The sequence below is a fragment of the Dipodomys spectabilis genome, unplaced genomic scaffold, assembly GCF_019054845.1.
Source record: "Dipodomys spectabilis isolate Male_0828 unplaced genomic scaffold, ASM1905484v1 ptg000190l, whole genome shotgun sequence".
In the NCBI taxonomy this organism is placed as follows: Eukaryota; Metazoa; Chordata; class Mammalia; order Rodentia; family Heteromyidae; genus Dipodomys; species Dipodomys spectabilis.
The window spans coordinates 1,060,753-1,081,328 of record NW_024870867.1 but is presented as its reverse complement, the minus strand read 5'-3'; the positions used below and the strand labels follow the sequence as shown (position 1 = coordinate 1,081,328).

The 20,576-nt window shown below is 37.0% G+C and overlaps 1 protein-coding gene across 4 annotated transcripts in view; it reads left to right on the top strand.

The window, feature by feature from the left end:
- Etv1 (ETS variant transcription factor 1) overlaps positions 1-20,576 on the top strand; it is a 98,078-nt gene that overhangs the window by 40,334 nt on the left and 37,168 nt on the right. For all 4 annotated transcript variants that reach the window (XM_042695821.1, XM_042695823.1, XM_042695822.1 and 1 more), the window contains 2 exons: positions 15,315-15,444; positions 18,474-18,662. In XM_042695821.1, coding sequence (XP_042551755.1) covers positions 15,315-15,444; positions 18,474-18,662 — 319 coding nt within the window. The remainder of the gene's footprint in view (positions 1-15,314; positions 15,445-18,473; positions 18,663-20,576) is intronic.

The following is a 20,576-nucleotide window of genomic DNA, read 5'->3' as shown; positions in this document are numbered from 1 at the left end:
GAATTCAAGACCTACTAGCAAGGTTGACTTGGTCTAACACCTTTATTTGGTACGTTAGTAATGGAAAGAAGCCTACAGTGGTGACACTGCGGGCCCTGGTCACAGCTGGTTCAGGGTGAGGTAGGAGTTAGGCAGAGACAATGTGACTCCTGATTGAGCTGCTGTTTAATATTATTATTCTTAATGTGGAGTTGGTTGGCATGAAGAGAAATGGAGAGTAAGAACAAACAGAAAAGAAAATGAAGTAACAATCTGATGTCTAGAAGCTCTGCTTATGTTATAAATCTCTTTAGTTCCTTGAGTCTCAGTTTGGCATCTCATAAGAAAGTGCTCAGACTGTAGTAGTAAACATTTGCTTACTGTGGGTCTGGTGCTATTCTGATTTCCTCTGTGTGTTACCTCATTATATTCCCTCACATTTTCTATTAGGAAGGACTGTGATACTTATGTCATTAAGAGGAGAAACTGAGTTATACAGAGATCACTTCATTTCCTAGAGGTCTTTTAGTGAGTAGCAAAGCCAAGACTGTCTCCACAGTCTTAACTTCTCTGTTTTTATGCTTCTGGGTGAGTTACATCTCCATACCTCCAATATCTCTGAGGTTATGGGTTTGAAAAATAACAACTCTAACCATCTTAACATTATTAAAGACTCACTCTATACTTTATACATAGTATCTCATTTAATCCTCTCAGTCACTCCATGTAGCAAGGGCTATAGTATCCTAGTGGAGAGTGGAGGAATGTGAAACAGGAGTTTTGTAATATTTATTATAGATGTTGTATGTGTACTCATATATGCATGTGTACTAGTGCATGTGCCTACTTGTTTACATATCCAATGACTACTTAGGTATGTTAAATAAGGGGTAAGAGCCTGGCACTGATAGCTTAGTCTATAATCCTAACTATTTAGGAGACTGAGATCTGAGGATAACTGTTCAAAGCCAGATTGGGCAGACAAGCCAGGAGATTTATCTCCAATTACCACCAGAAAGTGGTAAGTGGAGGTGTGGCTCAAATGATAGAATGCTAGCCTTGGGCAAAAAAGGCAAGTGAGAGTATGTAGCCCTGAGTTCAGGCCCCAGTAACAGCAAAGAAGAAAAAAAAAAAAGAGGAGGAGGAGGAATAAAGGAAGGAAGGAAGGAAAGAAGGAAGGAAGGAAGGAAAGAAGGAAGGAAGGAAGGAAGGAAGGAAGGAAAAAGCTAAAGAAAAAGAGGAGTTAAGGAACTCACATGTGTGAGTTCAGTGCAAATGATACTGGAGAATAAAGTTGGAGACAGAGAGGAATGTGTAAGATATAAACACATAGATCCTGGCTAAACGTGCAGCTGATAAGGCCTCAGTCAATTATTTTTCAAGGAGGAAAGTGGACTGGTGTTGCTGAGTATTATTATTATTATTTGTATTATTAAACCAGCAAGAGTTTGAAACTGATCTTTGTATTTTTATTATCATCAGTTAGTTGAGCAAGGTTTCATTTTAAATGTCCATTTATGTATATAATACATCTTTTTTATATGATTTGTTGTTTCTTTTATTTTTAAGTAGTTGTACAGGAAGGTTTTGATTCAACATGCCAGTTTATGAGTACAATGCATCCCTATCAATATCGCCTGCCTCCCTCTCCCACTGTACACAATGCATCTTGATCTGAGTCTTTGCTCCCCTCATCCTCCACCTTTCCCTTCCCATGTCCCACAGGGTCTCAGCAAGCTTCACTGTTCCATTTTCATGCAGGTACATAAAGTATTTGGACCATATTCAACCTCTTAAAGTAGATACTTAAGCAGCAACCAATCAGCTTTGAAGCTAGTCTGAAGCAAACTGAAGCATTTGCCAACTCTGATTGAGGTCATCATCAGAAATGATGGGCCATTTTCTGAGGAGTAAGAGTTGGTCACATCTTGGCATCTCTATTGTTTTTTGAATAGATGGAGGATAGATCCAATTCTAATGGTGACTGTTAAAATGCTACAATGGCACTCTTGCAATGTAGAGAAAGCTGAATTATTAAGTGAACGTTTGAGAAATAACTGTCTTGTGAGGCTCATGGTTTAGGTCCATTCCATAGACTATGAGGAATTTTGGCTTCTATTTCAGCTGTATCTTCAGTTGACAAATCTTAGACCATTGATTCTGCAGGGGGAATGAGGTCTATGGTCTCCTTCATTCAGGTGTGCTCCTGGGAAGAATTTTCAGGAATAGTTCAGTCACCATAACTCATAGGCGTTTAATATCAAAAAAGGATACTGTTTTCTGAGAAATGGGCCGTTTCATTGAGACTTGTAAACCTCTCAGGAAGTTGTTGTAGGGTGCTAATGATCAACCAGGGAGCAACCTAACAGCATCTTGGTGACAAAACATCTCCATCTCCATTTGACTTGTTTTACACCTTTGTCTTTGCTCTGAGGACTCCTTAGTACAAAGTGTCTGAAGCTTACTCTGACACAATCTTTACAATTTAATTGGACCTAATATGCCATTAAAAAATTGTGAGGTTCATAACAGTGGGTAAGAATCTACCCAACTTGGACCTTGTTACTCCTACCAAGCATCATGTTTTACATTCTCAAAAAGAGGATCAAGGGCCAGGCTGGGGGTGGGGGTAGGGGCCCAATGCCTGCATTTTTTTTTGCCAGTCTTGGAGCTTGAACTCGGCCGGGCACTGTGCCTGTGCATCTTTTGCTCAAGACTAGCATTCCACCACTTTAGACACAACACCATTTCTGGCCTTTTCAGTTTATGTGGTACTGAGGAATCAAAATGGAACGTAGGGCTTCATGCATGCTAGGCAAGCACTCTACCACTAAGCCACATTCCCAGCCCCTCATCCCTGTAATCTTAGCTACTCGGGAGGCTGAGATCTAAGGATGATAGACGCTACCCTGGGCACAAAAATCTGTGCAACCTGCAAAAAGCCAGAAGTTGAGATGTGTCTCAAATGGTAGAGTGTCTCCCTTGACTTAAGCTCAAAAAGCAAGTGAGAACATGAGGCCCTGAGATCAAGCTCTAGTAATGTAACAAAAACAAACAAAAAATTTCAACAACTCTCTAGCTCTATGCAGCAACTAAAACCATGAAGGGGTAAACTAGATAGGTGATCACTGTGTGCTGACAATACTCCTTTAAAAACTTTCTGTGCTTTTTTCCCATAGCTACTCTACTTAGATAACCTTATTGAAGAAAAAAGAAATAGCTATCAATTGGCTGTGCTATGGTCTCTGAAATAGAGGTGACTGTATTTCCAGATGCTGCGAATAATGGAAGAAATCATGAAACCTTGAATTAGGGTCCTTGTCCTTAAATGTGTTTCAGTTTGCATTTTGATAGCAGTTTAGAAATGTTATTGTGTGTTTTGTCACAGACATAATTCACATCTTTCTTCAGGCACTGTAAACAAGAGAAATGGTTTAATGGCCCCATAAAGGCACTCTGCTGATAGCTAAGATTAAGCTCTTCAGTAATGGATGTTGGGGTGTGTGAGTGGTATGTGTACACAGGGGGGCAGCGAGGACTTGCCTGGGGTAAGTGTACTGATAAAGGCCCTGAGCAGGGCTCGGATGCAGCTCAAGGGCCATCTGTATTTCCCCTGGTCTTAGAAGGTGGATTCATAGGGAGTGTGACACCGTTATCTTTATTTGTCCACAACCTTCCCCTTTGTTTTTGACATTTCACTAAGTACTAATTGAGGTGGGTGCCATCCATTTATCACCTGAAACTGAAGTGATATTAACTGAAAGTGAATGCTTTTCATTTAGGGAGAGGATTACTAACTACATATATTTGTATCTGAGGCTGTATGCATTTTTCATGCCATGCTTGTGTCTGGTCTTAAATAACCTAATTTATGGATACTATTTACTTTTTTTTTTTTGGTACAGAGTTTTTTTCTTAATCACTACAGCCAAGTGAAATCTTTTTTTTTTCTTTCTTTCTTAAGCACTTTGGTATCTAAAGAGTGATTTATTTTGATGTATATATACCTATATATACATGTATATATAGGTATATATATATATATATATATATATATATATTTAGACAGGTGTTAAGAAATTCTCCATGTTCTATGTCACCTTGGTCTAAGTAAATGCTTTGAAATTTCTTATAGCTCATAAATTTGCAGTGTTTTAGCATGTCAGTTTTGGGTCATTTTTCATCAGCCAGATTGGATACATCCCTGTGCTTTCACTCAACAGGATGATGCACACTTAGGGTATTGGCTAAACAGTTGATGAAGAGTAGATATCCATGGTTGGCTGGTGCTTTATCACTAGTAGATGTCAATGTTACATTCTTTTTTGTATCTTCTGTCTCCTTTTTTCATTAAGTACCATATTGAGGAATAATCAGAAAGCTGTTGGTTGTGAAGGGACAAATGAAAAAATACTTTAGGCTTTGCAGGTCCTGGGAGCTCTGTTATGACTATTCCACTCAGTCACTGTAGCCCAGAATACCCTTAGACTGTACTAATAAATGGTTTGTGAGCATATTCTTATATTTTATGAAAGGCTGCAGGAGGCCTATTTTCTGTAATTTGGTCAAACTCTGTTCTAAATACCCTATGGTAGACTATAAAATAGTTCTTTTACTTTTTTTTACTTTTTAATTTTTTATTGTTAAGGTGATGTACAGAGGGTTACACTTATATAAGTAAGGTAATAAATACATTTTTTGTTAAACTTGTTGGACAAATGGGATTGCATGAAACTGCAGAACTTCTGCATGGCAAAAGATATAGCTAGTAAGATCAATAGAAAGCCCAGGGATTGGGAGATCTTCACCAGCTATACAACAGACAATGTCTTCATATCTAAAATATACTTAAAACTCAAAGAATTAAATCCTTCAAAAACAAATCCTCAAAGAAACAGCCACCTCATTAATAAGTGGGCTAAAGACTTAGAGCAACTTTTCTTTTCTTTCTTTTTTTTTTTTTATTGTGAACATACTGTACAGAGGGGTTACAATTACATAGGCAAGATAATGAGTACATTTCCTATCAAGCATTGTAGCCTCCTCCTTTGTTTACCCTTCACATCCCTTCCCAGCCTTCCCCCCCCACCTCCCCCCACTCAATCCTCCCCCCCCCCCCTTAGAGCAACTTTTCGGCAGAAGAAATAAGAATGGCCAATAGACACATGAAGAAGTGCTCAACTTCTCTAGCCATAAAAGAAATACAAATCAAAACAACATTGGGATTTCACTTTATCCCTGTTAGAATGGCTATAATCAAGAAATCTAGTAACAACAGATGCTGGAGGTGATATGGCCAAAAGGGAACCTTACTGCACTGTAGGTTGGAGTGTAAACTTGCATGGATATTTCTCAAAAGAATACACATAGAACTCCCCTGTGACCCAGAAATCCCACTTCTGGGCATTTTACCCAAATGACCATAAACTAGGCCATACTAAAGCTACCAGCACAACTGTGTTTATTGCAGCATTGTTCACCATACCTAAATTTTTACAATTAATTAACTTACTTATTGTGATTCTGGGATTTGAACTCAGGGTCTTGCACTTGCTAAACAAGTGCTCTACTGTTTTTTTTTCTTTTTTGATTGTGAGACTTGAACTCTGGACCTGAGCACTCTCCCTTAGCTCTTCAGCTCAAGGAGAGCACTGTACTACTTGAGCCACTTCCGGTTTTCTGGTTGTTTATTGGAAATAATAGTCTCAGCATGTTTCCTGCCTGAGCTGGCTTTGAACCATGGTCCTCAGATCACAACCTCCTGAGTAGCTAGGATTACAGGCATGAGCCATGGCACCCGGCTTAAGTGCTCTACTATTTAAGCCACACCTCCAGTTTTTTTCTACTTTATTTATTTACTTTTAATTTTTAATTAGAGATAAGAGTCTCATAGATTTTCCTGGCTTCCAACTCAGATCTTAAGATCACAGCCTCCTGAGTAGCAAGTATTACAGGCATAAGTCACAGGTGCCTGGCTTGCTTTACTTATTCTTTTCAAATATGACCCTTATACCTTATTCTCATGCTAGCCTGGGAATGAAATCTTTTCACAATATTTCTCAACTATGTATTACCATGCATAGCTCTAAAAATGGTAGTTTGTTTTTCCATAACACAACTGAAATTGCAACATCAAGTTAAAGACATACAAGTCTTTAGCTAGATTTCCTCCAAAAACTATAGATTTGATTCAATGATTTGGCTCTGCTGAGAGAAGAATTAAAAATGTGATATTAAGCTGGGCTCTGGTGGCTCATGCCTTTAATCCTAGCTACTCAGGAGGCTGAGATAAGAGGATCACGGTTCAAAGCCAGCCTAGGTGGGAAAGTCCATGCGACCTTTATTTCTAATCAGCCAACAGAAAACCTAAGTGGTGCTGTGGCTCAAGTGGTAGAGGACTTGCCTTGAGCTGAAGAGCTTAGGGACAGTGCCCAGGCCCAGAGTACAAGCCCCACAACTGACCAAAAAAAAAAGTGATATTAGCTAAGTACCACTGGCTCATGACTAATTATAGCTTCTCAGTAAGCTGAGGCCTGGAGGATCATGATTTAAAGCCAGCATGTACAGAAAAGTCCATCTGACTCTGTCCCCAATTAACCAGAAAAGTGCCAGATTGCAGGCATGGCTCGCAACATAGAGTATGAGCTATTAGCTTAAGGCTCTGAGTTCAAGCCCCAGTATAGACACACTTACAGCATTTGAGGCTTTTCTTTTCCTAGAGTAATTGTTTTGTATTCAGAGAATCTGTACTCTATTTTTCTCTCAGGATAAGAGTTAGGAAGGAAAACAACGTGCAAGGTTAGAGCCAAGACCACTTAGCACTGTGTTTACATTCACTGTCCACATATAGAAAGAGACCTTTGTGTCACTTCTGACATTTGGGTTATCAGGAAATAGCAGAAGCTTTTGATGCTGGATAGCAACACTTTTTCCTTTAGTGGAATATGAGTAGTGTGAAATTTTAAATGCCTTTGGTCACAGTCATAAATTGAAAGAAGGCATTCCGAGCAAGCACGAAGGCCCTGAGAAGTGTTTGCATTTAGCTACAAGTGCCAAGAATATATTAGTAAGGTCATGTGTACAGATATATTGTAGCTCACAGACATGAATTAATCAAATATAAAGAAGACAGTGCTGGCTAGTATCTTTGTTGGGAAAAAAAGCAACAGCATTATTTTGGGAGCCTAAGTAAATTCTTGATGGTAAGGAACATGTCCTCCACTTCCTCTCCACTCATTCCCCCCATTCACAAACACCTAGAGTAGTATCTGAGCCACAGTAGCTAAATTAATTACTTACTAAAGAAATGAATGGATAAATATCTCAGATAATGTCATAGTGGTGCTTATGCACGAGAGAAATTGTACATGTGTCTATAAATATAAATTTGTGTTGCAGCCAAAACCCCCATGCTCTGTTAATCTGTTAAAATTTAGCCTTAGCTTCGTTATGCATTATATTAGCCAGTTTTTGATTGCTGTGAAAAAAAAATACCTGAGAAAAATCAACTTAAAAAGAAGAACAATTCTGGCCTGAGGTTGTAGCTCCTGGTTGCTTGGCCGTGTTGCTTTGAGACTGTGCTGCTCAGCCTATCATAATGATTCACCGGGAGCCAGCCGAAAAGCAAGAGATGAGGAACTGGAGAGGACAAGATCCCCATATCTCTTTCAAGAACACATTCTCAATAACTTAACTTCCTTCCACTAGGCCCTCCCTCCTAAAGATTTAATCACTTCCCAATAGTGCCACAAACCGAGGAACTAAGCTTTCAATACATGTGCATTTGGAGGACATTAAAGATCTAACTTGGACTGGGTGCTGCTCGCTCACACCTGTAATCATAGCTACTCAGGAGGCTGAGATCTGAGGATCGCAGTTCAAAGCCAGCCCAGGCAGGAAAGTCCATGAGACTTTTATCTCCAATAAACCACTAGAAAACCAGAAGTGGTGCTGTGGCTCAAATGGTAGAGTGCCCGCCTTGAGCTGAAGAGCTGAGGGACAGTACCCAGGCCCAGAGTTCAAGCCCCACGGCCCAAGGTGAGGCAGGGGGGAAGGGGGGGAAGGGTGCGGAGGGGGAATCTAACCTGTAGCAATGCCTTAAAACACACACACACACACACACACACACACACACACACACACACTTATACACAACACATGCAGGGTGGCTCACACCTAGCTACTCAGGAGACTGAGATTTGAGGATCATGATTCAAAGCCAGCTGGAATAGGAAACTCCATGAGTTTATTTTTACAATGAACCACCAAAATGCTCCAAATGGAGGTGTGACTCAAGTGATAGTATGGCACCATTGAGCAAAAACGCTAAAAGATAGTGCCTGGACCCTGAGTTCAAGCTCCTAGACTGGAAAAAAAAAGGAAGGAAGAAAGAGAGAAAGAAGGAGGGAAGGAAGGAAGGGAAGGAGGAAGGGAGGGAGGGAGGGAAGGAGGGAAGGAAGAAAGGCCTATAATATGCAAGTGATTCTCAATGTCTCTGATTTGCATAATGGGAATTAGATATAGACAATGTTACAGTTCTTTGAAAATTATAAAATACTATACAAATTTGCATTGTTCTTTTTCAAAGCGTTTTCTGGCTCTAGTTTCCAATGAGTACTAAACTGACACTTTAAAATGTTGTATTTCCTAAATGTATGAGATACTATGAGCTTTACATAGAAAAATACACAGGAACTTGACTTGGTCTGTGGAGTGGCCATTAGCTGGGCAATTACAACAGTCTATTTTCAATGAAAAGACACAAAAGAATGTTCTACTGTTGTGATTGTTTAGGGAATTCTTCTACTATGAGCAGATTTAAATTCATTCTTTTCATCTATATAGGTGGTGGTCAAATGTGATTTTTTGTTATATCTATGCTTAACCAAAAATGTATTCGAATACTAGCTTAGTTGCTCTTGGAAAGACAAGGGTATTTCTGCAACCCAATGGAACCAGGACAAAATTTGTGCCTGACAAAAAAGCACGTAGGAAAACAAAAGAAGCTAGATAGTGTCTCATAGTTCAGTTCATAGTTCTAAACTAAAAACAATTGTGAATTTTAACAAAACCCTCAATGATAAATACCATGACCCTAAGTTAACCTTTGAATTAAGAAGTAGTTAAGTTCATTTTGGAAGTACATCATTTTAAGTCCTGGTATTTTGGAACTCTTAACATTTAACCATTGCAAGAAGTCAGTCATTGTTACCCCTAAGATGTGGTCTTAAAGGTTAAGCTCCCATACATGAAAAAATACTAGGACATATCTCCAGAGTGTGCACCTCCTCCCAGCTCTGCAATTGTCTGGAGGAGTTGTGGGTCATAAACAATTTTGCCTAGAAAATGTCTTCGAAGAATAACTCCCTCCCCCCCAAAAGACTGTAGATTTCCTAGATCAAATGATCTAAACTGCTGAAGTCAGAGATAAAGATATAATATCATTTAAAAAATCATCATTCCTTCACAAATGAAATGAAGGAGTTAACTCACTTTGATCTAATACACTTGAAGAAGGCAAGATTCACTTTAATTAAGACTACACACAATGCAGATGCTTGGAGCTCTGTCTGTTCCAGACCCAAGTAAGGACAGGACTGAAAGTGAAATGAAATGTACCTAAGGAAGCCTCAGCAGCAGGCTGGAGCCGTGTTCAGTGCAAGTAATTTAATTAGTGTTGATCATGACTCCAGATGATGGCGATTTGATAAGGAATAATTTAGTACTTAACAGCCTTTTACATGCACCAACTCCATGTGGGAAGGTAAAGCAAATTGCACAAAATGAATGTGCTGCTTTCTCTTGTGCTCGTGCCAATGAGCTGGAAAACCGCCTGTTAGCAGACGTTCAGACTCTCAGCCCCATGATAAAATACCCAACACATTTCCCATGCAGCCCTCTGCAGTGGGAGTCCATGCTACCTTCATGGAAGGATGAATAAGTGAAGTTGTTTTTGTGAGGTAGGATCTTCAGGAAGCCAGCACATTCCCGTAAGAAAGATGAAATAAAATAGCCCGAGCTTCCTTATATAACATTGAAGGCTTTCAGTGTGGCTTTCTTCTGTTCTTTCTTTATATCCAACAATTTAAAATGTCCCCACACACTACATGTACTGTGAGGATACAGGAGCTCTTGGCTGCTAGAGTTGGACAACCTCTAAGCATCCTTGAGTATTGGCATCAGAAGAAAAGAAAGAGATACTAAGATTTTTTTTTTTAAAGCAATCATTTGTCAGGTGCGTAATCCATTGGAATGCAACTTATACTGGGTCTAGGTGTGGCCATCAGGCATCTTAGTTTTAAAAAAAATTGTACCCAATTTTTCTGGGTGCTGTTGGCTCACACCTGTCATCCTAGTTATTATTGGCTCACACCTGTCATCCTAGATCTGAGAAATATGGTTCCAAGCCAGTCTAGACAGGCAAATCTATGAGACTTTTATCTCCAGTCAACTAGCAAAAAGTCAGAGGTGTAGGTGTGGCTGAAGTGGCAGAGCACCAGCTTTGAGTATAAAAAGCTAAGGGAAAGTATCCAGGCCCTGAGTTCAAGCCCTAGTATGAGCACACACAACAAAATTACCCAATTTTAAGAATCACCTAGAACCTTTAATCTGGTGTATATGAATTGCATACATGCATACTTCAAATTCATCCCCTCTATAGTAATAGATTTTATAATATACAAAACCCTGATACAGCTAGTTTAATCAATCAGAGCTTCTGTTAGTGGTAGATTAGTATGCTAGTGCTTCCATGGCCTCATAATTCTAAAGGCCAGAAATCCTAGATGAAGGTGTCAACAGGGTTCTGAAGGCCAGGGGAGAGACTTTGTTCCACACTTCTTCCCCAGCTTCTGCAGTTGCTGCAATGTTCCATATGCCGTAGCTTATAGAAGCTTCAACTTTATTTCTCCTTTCTTCGTGCACTGTTATCCTTGTGTTTTTGTTTCTATGTCTAGATTTCTCCTTTACAGGATACTAGTCATATGAGAATCCACTCAGCAACTGACATCGTGTGTGTGTGTGTGTGTGTGTGTGTGTGTGTGTGTGTGTGTGTGTGTGTGTGTGCGCACATTTCAATACTGGGCCTTATATTTAGGGCCTCTTGTTTTTATTTGGCTTTTTAGTTCAAGCCTGACACTCTACCATTTGAGCCATACCACCATTTTCTGGCTTTTTGTTGGTTAATCAAAGATAAGGGTCTCTTTGATTTGTTGACCCAGGTTGACATTTCAGCTTCCTGAGTGGAGAGGATTACAGGCATGAGTCACCAGTACCTGCATTCAATGACTTCATGTTAGTCTTCCAAACAAAGTCACGTACAACTACTCTCAGTTAGGGTTTTTGTGTTATTGAAGTAATCTATTATATTTCTTCTGTGCTTAGCTTCTTTAACTTCATTTCTGTGTCATCATTTATGGTTTTGATTTCATTAGTAGGTTACTTATCCTTTGTTGTTTTAGTACCTTTATATGAATATGCTATAGTCTTGAAAATAACTACAATAAAAAGAGCTGGGGGCATGGCCCAAGTGGTAAAGTACCTGCCTAGCAAGCACGAAATCATTTGTTCAAACCCCAATACTGTCAAATAAAGAAAGAAAGAACATAAAATATAGTATAAGGAAACATAGCAGTATTGTTTTTACCTACCAATATTTGCTTTTGTTTTTGTTTTTGTTTTTGCAGTTGTGAGGCTTGAACCCTGGGCCTGGGTACTGTCCCTAAGCTCTTCAGCTCAAGGCTAGCACTCTACCACTTGAGCCACAGTGTCACTTCCAGTTTTCTGGTGGCTTATTGGAAATAAGAGTTTTTTCCTGCCCAGGCTAGCTTTGAACTTCGATCCTCAGATCTCAGCCTCCTGAGTAGCTAGGATTACAGGTGTGAGCTACCGGCGCCTGGCCCAATATGCTATTCATACTACATATTTATTAGGTCCTTAGGTCTTATCAAGTTTTATTAATCTAAATAGATCTGAGTTTTCAAGTATAATATTACTATTATCATTCTTTTTCCAGTCCTGGAGCTAGAACTCAGGGTCAGGGTACAGTTCCTGAGCTTCTTTGGTTCAAGGCTTGTGCTCTACTACTTGCAACACAGCACCACTTCAAGCATTTTTTCTGAGTAGTTTATTAGAGATAAGAGTCCCAAAAGACTTTCCTGCCCAGACTGGCTTCAAATTGCAATGCTCAGATCTCAGCCTCCTGAGTAACTATGATTACAGGTGTGAGCCACCATCGCCTGGCTCTATAATTATGTTTTTTACTTCTTTGAGTGCTCCCAGGAGTGCTTCTTATATTTTGCTACTCCTTTTTCTTGGAAAAATGTAAAACCTAATACCTAATCCAAAGTGCAAAGACTACTGTATATGTTCAAAGAGTAGTTGAAAACTGTTTTTCAAGAACATAAGTATTATGATTTTTATATTTGTAATTGGCTAATGTATAACATATGCTTTATCTTATACTGTTTGCTCTTTAAATAATTATTGTTCTAGCTGGGCGCCGGTGGCTCACACCTGTAATCCTAGCTACTCAGGAGGCTGAGATCTGAGGATCCACAATTCAAAGCCAGCCTGCGCAGGAAAGCTCTTGAAACTCTTACCTCCAATAAACCACCAGAAAACTGGAAGTGGCGCTGTAGCTCAAGTGGTAGAGCGCTCGCCTTGAGCTGAAGAGCTGAGGGACATTGCTCAGACCCAGAGTTCAAGCCCCACGACTGACAAAAAGAAAAGAATTATTGTACCCACATATATAAAAATAAATCATGAACAAAGGAGAGGATTTTCTTATAGAATAACTTGTATCACAAATCTTCATATAACGAAAACTTTTCATCATAAAAATATAAGTAAGAATACTGGATTCATATGTGTACACAAATGTAAAGTGTGAGTCATATTTAAATTATTAGAAACATACTAGGAAACAAATTTGTCAAGGAAACAAAACTTTGTCTAAGGAAAAAATATAGAGAATATAATGAACCCTGATATCAATCGGCTTTTGACATTTGCCATTATTTTTCTAATTTGATTCATCTGTTCCTCACACATAATTTTTCTAGAACACTTTAGAGAAAATTTCAAATATTTTATTATTTTACATATTAATTCTCTTCGAATCTCAAATGCAAACTTTTTTTTGTATAATTACTATGCTGTTATCTAACAAAGTGAGCCAGAATTCACCAAATTATCCAATACTTATTCTGTATTAAATTGTATGTATACAAGGTTTCTTTCTGTAGTTTGTTGCTTCAAATTATAGTACAAATAGATTCTCATCATAATTGATTCTCAAGATTTATTTAAATCTGAAGTTAAGAAATTGTAGCTTTTGGCGGGGTGCCTGTGGCTCACGCTTGTAATACTAGCTACTCAGGAGGCTGAGATCTGAGGATTGCGGTTCAAAGCCAGCCAGGGCAGGAAAGCCTGTGTGACACTCTTATGTCCAATTAACCACCAGAAAACAGGAAGTGGTGCTGTGGCTCAAGCTCACCTTGAGCTGAAGAGCTGAGGGACAGTGCCTGGGTCCAGAGTTCAAGCCACACAACCGACAAAAAAAAAAAAAAGAAAAAGAAAAGAAATTGTAACTATTTTGTTTTCAAATTTTGTTGCTGGAGATTGAGCCCAAGGTCTCACACATGTTAAATATATACTTTACCAATAAACTTAAACTCTAGTCCTTGCACTATAACTCTCTGACCTAAAATAACTGTTGTATAGAAAGTTATTGAAATTCTTTTCTTTTCCTATTTTTTCTTGTTTTTTTTTTCTTTTCTTTTCTACCTTTAATAGTCATATTTAGCATTGGTGTGTTTCTCTGTACATACTGCATTAAGAAAATATTTTGAAACACAATATTCAGTGTAATTTTCCTTAAACAATTAAAGTTACTTGCTTATTTGTTCTCTAGGATGTTTCTTATGACTAAAATATGATTGGACACATCAAAATTGTATACTTATACAGAGTGTTTAGTGTCACTAAATTTGATGGTTCTTGATATCTAATTCTTAAGTTAAAATTATATATGACATAGAAGATAGTATGCATATATAATGTAGTAGTACAATGAAAGTTAAATGATATTATAAACCACGTTTTCCTTGTGATATCTTCCTTTATAAAATGTACACATGACATTTTGTGTTTTAAAGGAACCAGAATATATTTCCAGAATATATGTTCTTTCAGTGTGGATTCACAGATTAACCATACTTGTGGATATTAAGATATTTAAAAATAAGTGAAATTGGGATTGAACCCAGGGATTGAACTCTTTCTTGTTAGACAAGATCCCTATCATTTGAGTTATGACCCAGCTATTTTGTTTTTATTCTGTTTTTGAAACAGGTTTTATTTGGCTTTCTCCAGGTTCATAAGGAGATCTTCTTATTTCCACCTCCTGAGTAGCTAGATTTCAGGCATGCACCAGTATAAAAATGCATTCTTATATATATTCTCCTAAAAATCAATTCCTTATTTAATGATTTTTCTATTCAGTTTCATATTACAGAATAAAGCAATAAGATGATATTTATTTGTTTTAAGGCTATACAAATAAATATTTATCTGAAAATATACTTGCTTCATAGAATACTTTTTTCTATCTTTTTAAAGTTTTTATTCTTATTACTATATTATTTTCAGTATAAGTGAATCACATTAACTTACAGACATACATAAAACATAGTAACCATATATTAAGTAATATAAAGTAGCATAACATATCATGATATTGAATGATTATTTTGTTATTTGTGACATATATACAATTCTGGTATGTAGTTATTTTAATTCTGTAGGCAGGTATTTTAACCTCTGCTTTGTAAATAACCATTGTTCTTAGAGGTTGAAATGTTGTCTAAAGTATCATTTCTTTCCTTTGGTCCCACCCATGGATTTTCTTTGTCATATTTTAGTTGTCATTCCATCAAACCATTACTATTGATGCACTTGAGATATTTTCATGTCAATGGTGCTTAAAATTATATTTGAGGCTTCAGTTGATTCAGTTGTATTATTTTCAGTTTTAGTCATTAGAAATCTTTCTGAAATGTTTTCAAAGCTTCCCTTCTGAAAACTGAGCTTCTAGAATTGTTAATATCAGATAAGCAAATTACTAGTGATTTGATTTACTTTAAGAGAGGACATTCAAGCATGTTTATTGTTACACAAAAGCAGAAAGAAGTATATAGAGATTCTTCAATCCGTATATGTATATATATTTATTATGAAATGGTAATACTATTTTAAAGAAGAGAAGTCAAATATTAGTATACTTAATTTTTAAATGTATTTAATTTTTATGGGTTTTTAAAATTATTTTATTTTAGTGGCTTTTCATGGCCTACCACTGAAAATCAAGAAAGAACCACACAGTCCATGTTCAGAACTCGGCTCTGCCTGCAGTCAAGAGCAGCCCTTTAAATTCAGCTATGGAGAAAAGTGCCTGTACAATGTCAGGTAAAGCAATTCAGTGCATGCATATAGGGTGGTGGTTCTTATAGAAACAATTCTGAAAAAATATAAAATCTCAAGTCAATTTTATGAGTTATATCTTCATCTACGTCACAAGCTAATTAGGTAATACATTTAGCAGGACTTTTCAAGAACCATTTGCCCTACAATCACACACTTTTATAGTCATTTTAAAGGAATAGTTTTCATTTTAATCATTAGTTGCTTTTCTACTGTAGTGATGCATCTTGGGGTGGAAGAGAGGGTCATTTTTGGCACAGAGGCTTGTGAAGGTTCCCATTAGCATGAATGCATTATGCACTTTAGATCAAGAGTTTATAGAAAAAAAAAGAAGAAACATTTGGCAAGTCTAAGCAGTACATTAGTTATCTGACAGGCACTGCAGATGATCTATCTGGTACATTCATGGACACTTGTAATAAAACTGCAAGTTTATAAGGCTGGAAGAGGCTATTATCTATTAAAAAGCCAGTTGTTCTTCTAATGATAATACAGGGTGGTGCCATAAAAGTGCATTGTTCATTTGGCAGAAAATTTGATAACATATATGTTCATTGAAAACTCTTCATCATGAATTGCATGCATCGTGAATTGCCTGCTTTTACTTTTCATATTAGCCTCTAATTGTATAAAGTACAAGTTGGCTCTGACTTCTGAATATGACCACAATTACAGTAGAAACTTAGTTGCTGAGAGGAGTTGGTTTGGAAACTTATAAAAATGGTTGCAAATATTTATATGGTTTTATAAATTATGTTAGCTCAGGCTCATCACCTATTATGATTTAAAAGGTTCCTTATCTCTTCACATTTGCTATATATCCTCTTTTCTATCTAAAGCATCTAAGAGTCCAGAAACTTCTTTTGGTACCCTCTCATAGTTCCTGGCCAATACTAGTCTGTTGTTGTTGTTGTTTTGGTTATAGGTATTGGTGCTGGGAGCTGTCCCTTAGCTTGCCACTCCAGGTTGGCACTTTACCACTTACTTGAGCCATAGTTTCTTTTCTGACAGAGAGTCTCACTGACTTTTCTGTCTTGGCTGGCTTTGAACCAACTGCAATCATTAAATCTCAGATTTCTGAGTAGCTAGGATTACAGGTATGAACCACTTGTGCCTAACTTACTATTATGGTATTTTATTTCTATTTGTTCTCAAAAACTTGTCTTTTATATCTGTTTTTTTACGAGCTTCACTAGAGCCTGAAATTATGAGCCGGCTCAGTTGAAACTGCAAAGCTTTTATTAAAAAAAAAGATCTCTTGCAGCAGCTAAGTATGAAAGCATACTGAGTTCACATAAGACCATATTGATCAGTGTTTCATTGTTTAGTTTTATTTCTTGCATTTTCTCCTTAAGATGCTGAGTATCCACAACATAGTTATTTAACATATTGAGGAATTTGCTATCAACGAAGCAGTGAGATCCAGAATTATCACTGCAGCTCAGCATTGATCAGAACTGTGACTGAAATGACTTGTGTTCTGTATAACATATCTCACTTCCATAAATTAACAGTGGAGGAATTGCTTGGATATTTGAAAACATTTTTTAGGACCAATAATTCTCTGTGATAAATGACATATATAATGAATTCTCTTACTTCCATCTCTCTACAGATAATATAATTTAATACACCAGTTCATAGGGAAACAGTAATATTTTAGGTTAGAGAATGAGCCGTTTGTTTCTTCTTTCATGAAAATGAGTCAGATGAGCCACATTTCAGAAGAAGCAGGTTTTCATTTAGAAATTCTAATAATGAACATAGGTAGAATCAATCAACTGGTTCTTTATTTGAATATCATTGACTTTACTTTAAAATCAAGTGGACATACATACATAGCATATACTCCATTTCGGTAAAGTACTTTTGCAATTGGATATAATTCAATTGTATTGATGGAATGGTAATAAATTATTAAATATGTCTATTAAAACATTTCCTTTTAAAGAAAAAGTATTTGATTTTTTTAATTTTAAAAGAAAACACAGTGATTCAAACTGGAATTATCTTTTTGTTCAGTAAAATCAGCCTTTAACAAAACATTTTATAGATTACAGTAATTAGTGAAATCATATTCCCCAAAGCCACACATAGGAAAGCAATTTAAATTTATAACATAAGATCAAGCTTACTCATTTTATTCTGCTGTAATTGTGAGTGGAAGTTAGGCTATGGTAATAGAATTTTATTCTTAATAACATTATTTTATACTCATTCTCATGCTCTAAGAAAATTTAACTATATCAGACACTTTAATTCTCCTCATTAATCCTTATTATCCTATGTGAGGAAGTTAATCCAACCATCATTCATTTAATTAAAAAAAAATTGAAAAAGGCAAATATATTTTCTTAAAATTCTACCACAAAGATAAAGGCAAAACAAATATAGTCTCCATCTTATTAACCTACTGTTTGTTCTTGTTTTAAAATGTAATATCAATGAAAGATTATAAAATAATAGCTATCTAATGATGTAGGAGAGATCCATCACATTCACTCAAATGGATAGATACAATCGTAGCTACTCAAGAGGCTGAGACCTGAGGATTTCAGTTCAATACTATCTTGCTCAGGAAAGTCCTTCAGACTTTTATCTCCAAGTAATCACCCAAAAAACTTCGAAGTGGAAGTGTGACTCAAGTGGTAGAGTGCCAACTTGAATGAAGAAGCTAAAGAATAGTGTTCAGTCTGAGGTCAAGCCCTAGTACCTGCACATACACACACATAAAGGAGTAGATGGAAAAAAATAGCATTATTTCCATTGAAGGATTTTCCTTTTACAAATTGTTATATATATACAACCCCCCCCACATTTTATGTATTACACCATTATAAGACTTCACATAAGTATTCCATTTTCTGTTTGAAGGGATGGTGATTTTGATAAGATTTTAGCTCCCTTATGACTTAAGTCTAAGATGAACTTTTTTCCCAGGACTGGAAACTTAAGAAAAAAAAAAGTTTGCTTAAAGCAACAACTGTTCTCTTTTCCTCATGTTCCCTGGATAGTGCCTATGATCAGAAGCCACAAGTGGGAATGAGGCCCTCCAACCCCCCAACACCATCCAGTACGCCAGTGTCCCCACTACATCATGCATCTCCAAACTCAACACACACTCCGAAACCTGACCGGGCCTTTCCAGCTCACCTCCCTCCATCGCAGTCCTTACCAGACAGCAGCTACCCCATGGACCACAGGTAAACTGCACATACCATTGTTTTCTTTTTAGAACTGTGCTTTCTTCTCTTGGAGGGGATTCTTATTACTAATTCTGAAGACCTATATTAGTTTAAAGATGAGCACATTAATATTGTACATAGGTACATACTATTTGAAAGAGCTTGCTCACTGTATATTTATAAGTAATTTGTCGAGAAGGTCGTTTATAACATGCCTTTTATAAACATTTAAATTGGTTGCTAAAATGGAAAACAATCTATATTCTGACATTTGAACATTTTCCTTTTGCTCTGCTTGAATTACATTGCTTTACTTAAACTTTAAATCAGATCATCCCATTTCTATGAGCATATGTCTGTACTTCTGTAAAGTTAAGAGGCTAATTTTAGCAGATGGCTTATGGAATTATCTTCTTTACCTTAGATTGAATGATTTAGCCATACATGGTTGTATGTAATTTATTTGATTAAAAGTGTTTATCATCCTTTTCAAAGGATGAAAATTTAATGTCAATAGATCCATGACCATGGACACTGAGAACATTGAATTAAGGAGACAAAGTAAATTAGTGTTAGGGGAAAGGCAAGCTCTCAAACATTCAACTAGTCAGAAGTATGTGGTGGAAAATTCTTGACTTTTCAAGACAAAGACATACGTAAATCAGATACTGGAAAATTGCCTAAATACATGACTTAAAATACATTTGACTATATACAGCTGATTATACATAGCAGATCTCCATCTTCCTTCTTTTTACTTTGCACTTGTATGTAACCACTGATGTGATAACGATTTCATGTTTAACATGTATTGGGTCTCCTGGCTGTGAGCTATCTTTGTGACAACCGTGAATGCTAGCTGGAAAAAGGTTATTTAGTATTGTCGTCCTACAGATGCAGTAGGCATAACCCTATGAGCATAACAAGTAGTAGAATGTAGCAAAATCAGGAATAAGCAAGCTTTAGGTTTCTATTGCCTTTTTAAATATATATTATCAGTGAAATTATACATTGTGATTTTTTTTTTTAAAATTAAGTAGTTGTAAAAAGAGGTTTCAAATCAACATGTCAGTTTATGAGTACATTGGATCTTGGTCAATGTCACCCCTTCCTACTTGTTCTCTTTCTCTCCCAACCCCACTCATCTCAAGTTGCATGGTTGCAATTCCTAATTGTGTTTCACAATTGGCCACCAGAATTCCTGAATACTATATCCATAAGCTATCCAGAATAATAAATCCATAAGCTATCTCCATTAGCTATCTGACTGTGACACCATTGTGAAATTAACTCAGCCAAAGGAACTTTCCAGATAAGCTTAAAAAAGCAGAACAGGTAGCACAGGCAACTTTCTAAATATAAAATCAACACTCAGACCTGATCTTTAGGACTTATTTGATGGGCACAATTTCACATTCCCAAACTCTTTTGGGTAAGATGAAGGCATTCCCCCCCCCCCCCCTCCCACGTGAGACTTCTACATTTGGTTTCATCCTCTAGGCCTCTTGTGCTTTAGTTTTGAAATGGCTCCTATTATCTTTCCCTTCTCACCCGTAGTCCTGAGGCTTTGTCAGAGTGAAATGGTATGTGCATCTGTGTAAACAGCTTTGTAAACAGATGAAAGAATGTATTGCTGGGTGGGCCACTAAACAGATGTGCATTGTGTGGGGGCTAAAAGGAAAAAAGAAACGGAGCACAAGAATAGAATCAAGTGTTATTTTGTCCACTTTTGGTGACTTCCCAGAGTTCTTCATAACCCAACCTCTCAAACTCCAAGTGGCTGCCAAAATCGTAGGTTCTATCTGTGCAGACTAGTTATTTCTTTGGGAAGGTGACTGCCGAATAAGCAGCAGTGTTCGTTTTTAGATGACCTAACTGGAATTCGTTAGCCAAATCCATTTTAGTTTCTCAACTTGAAGTCAAATATTTGAG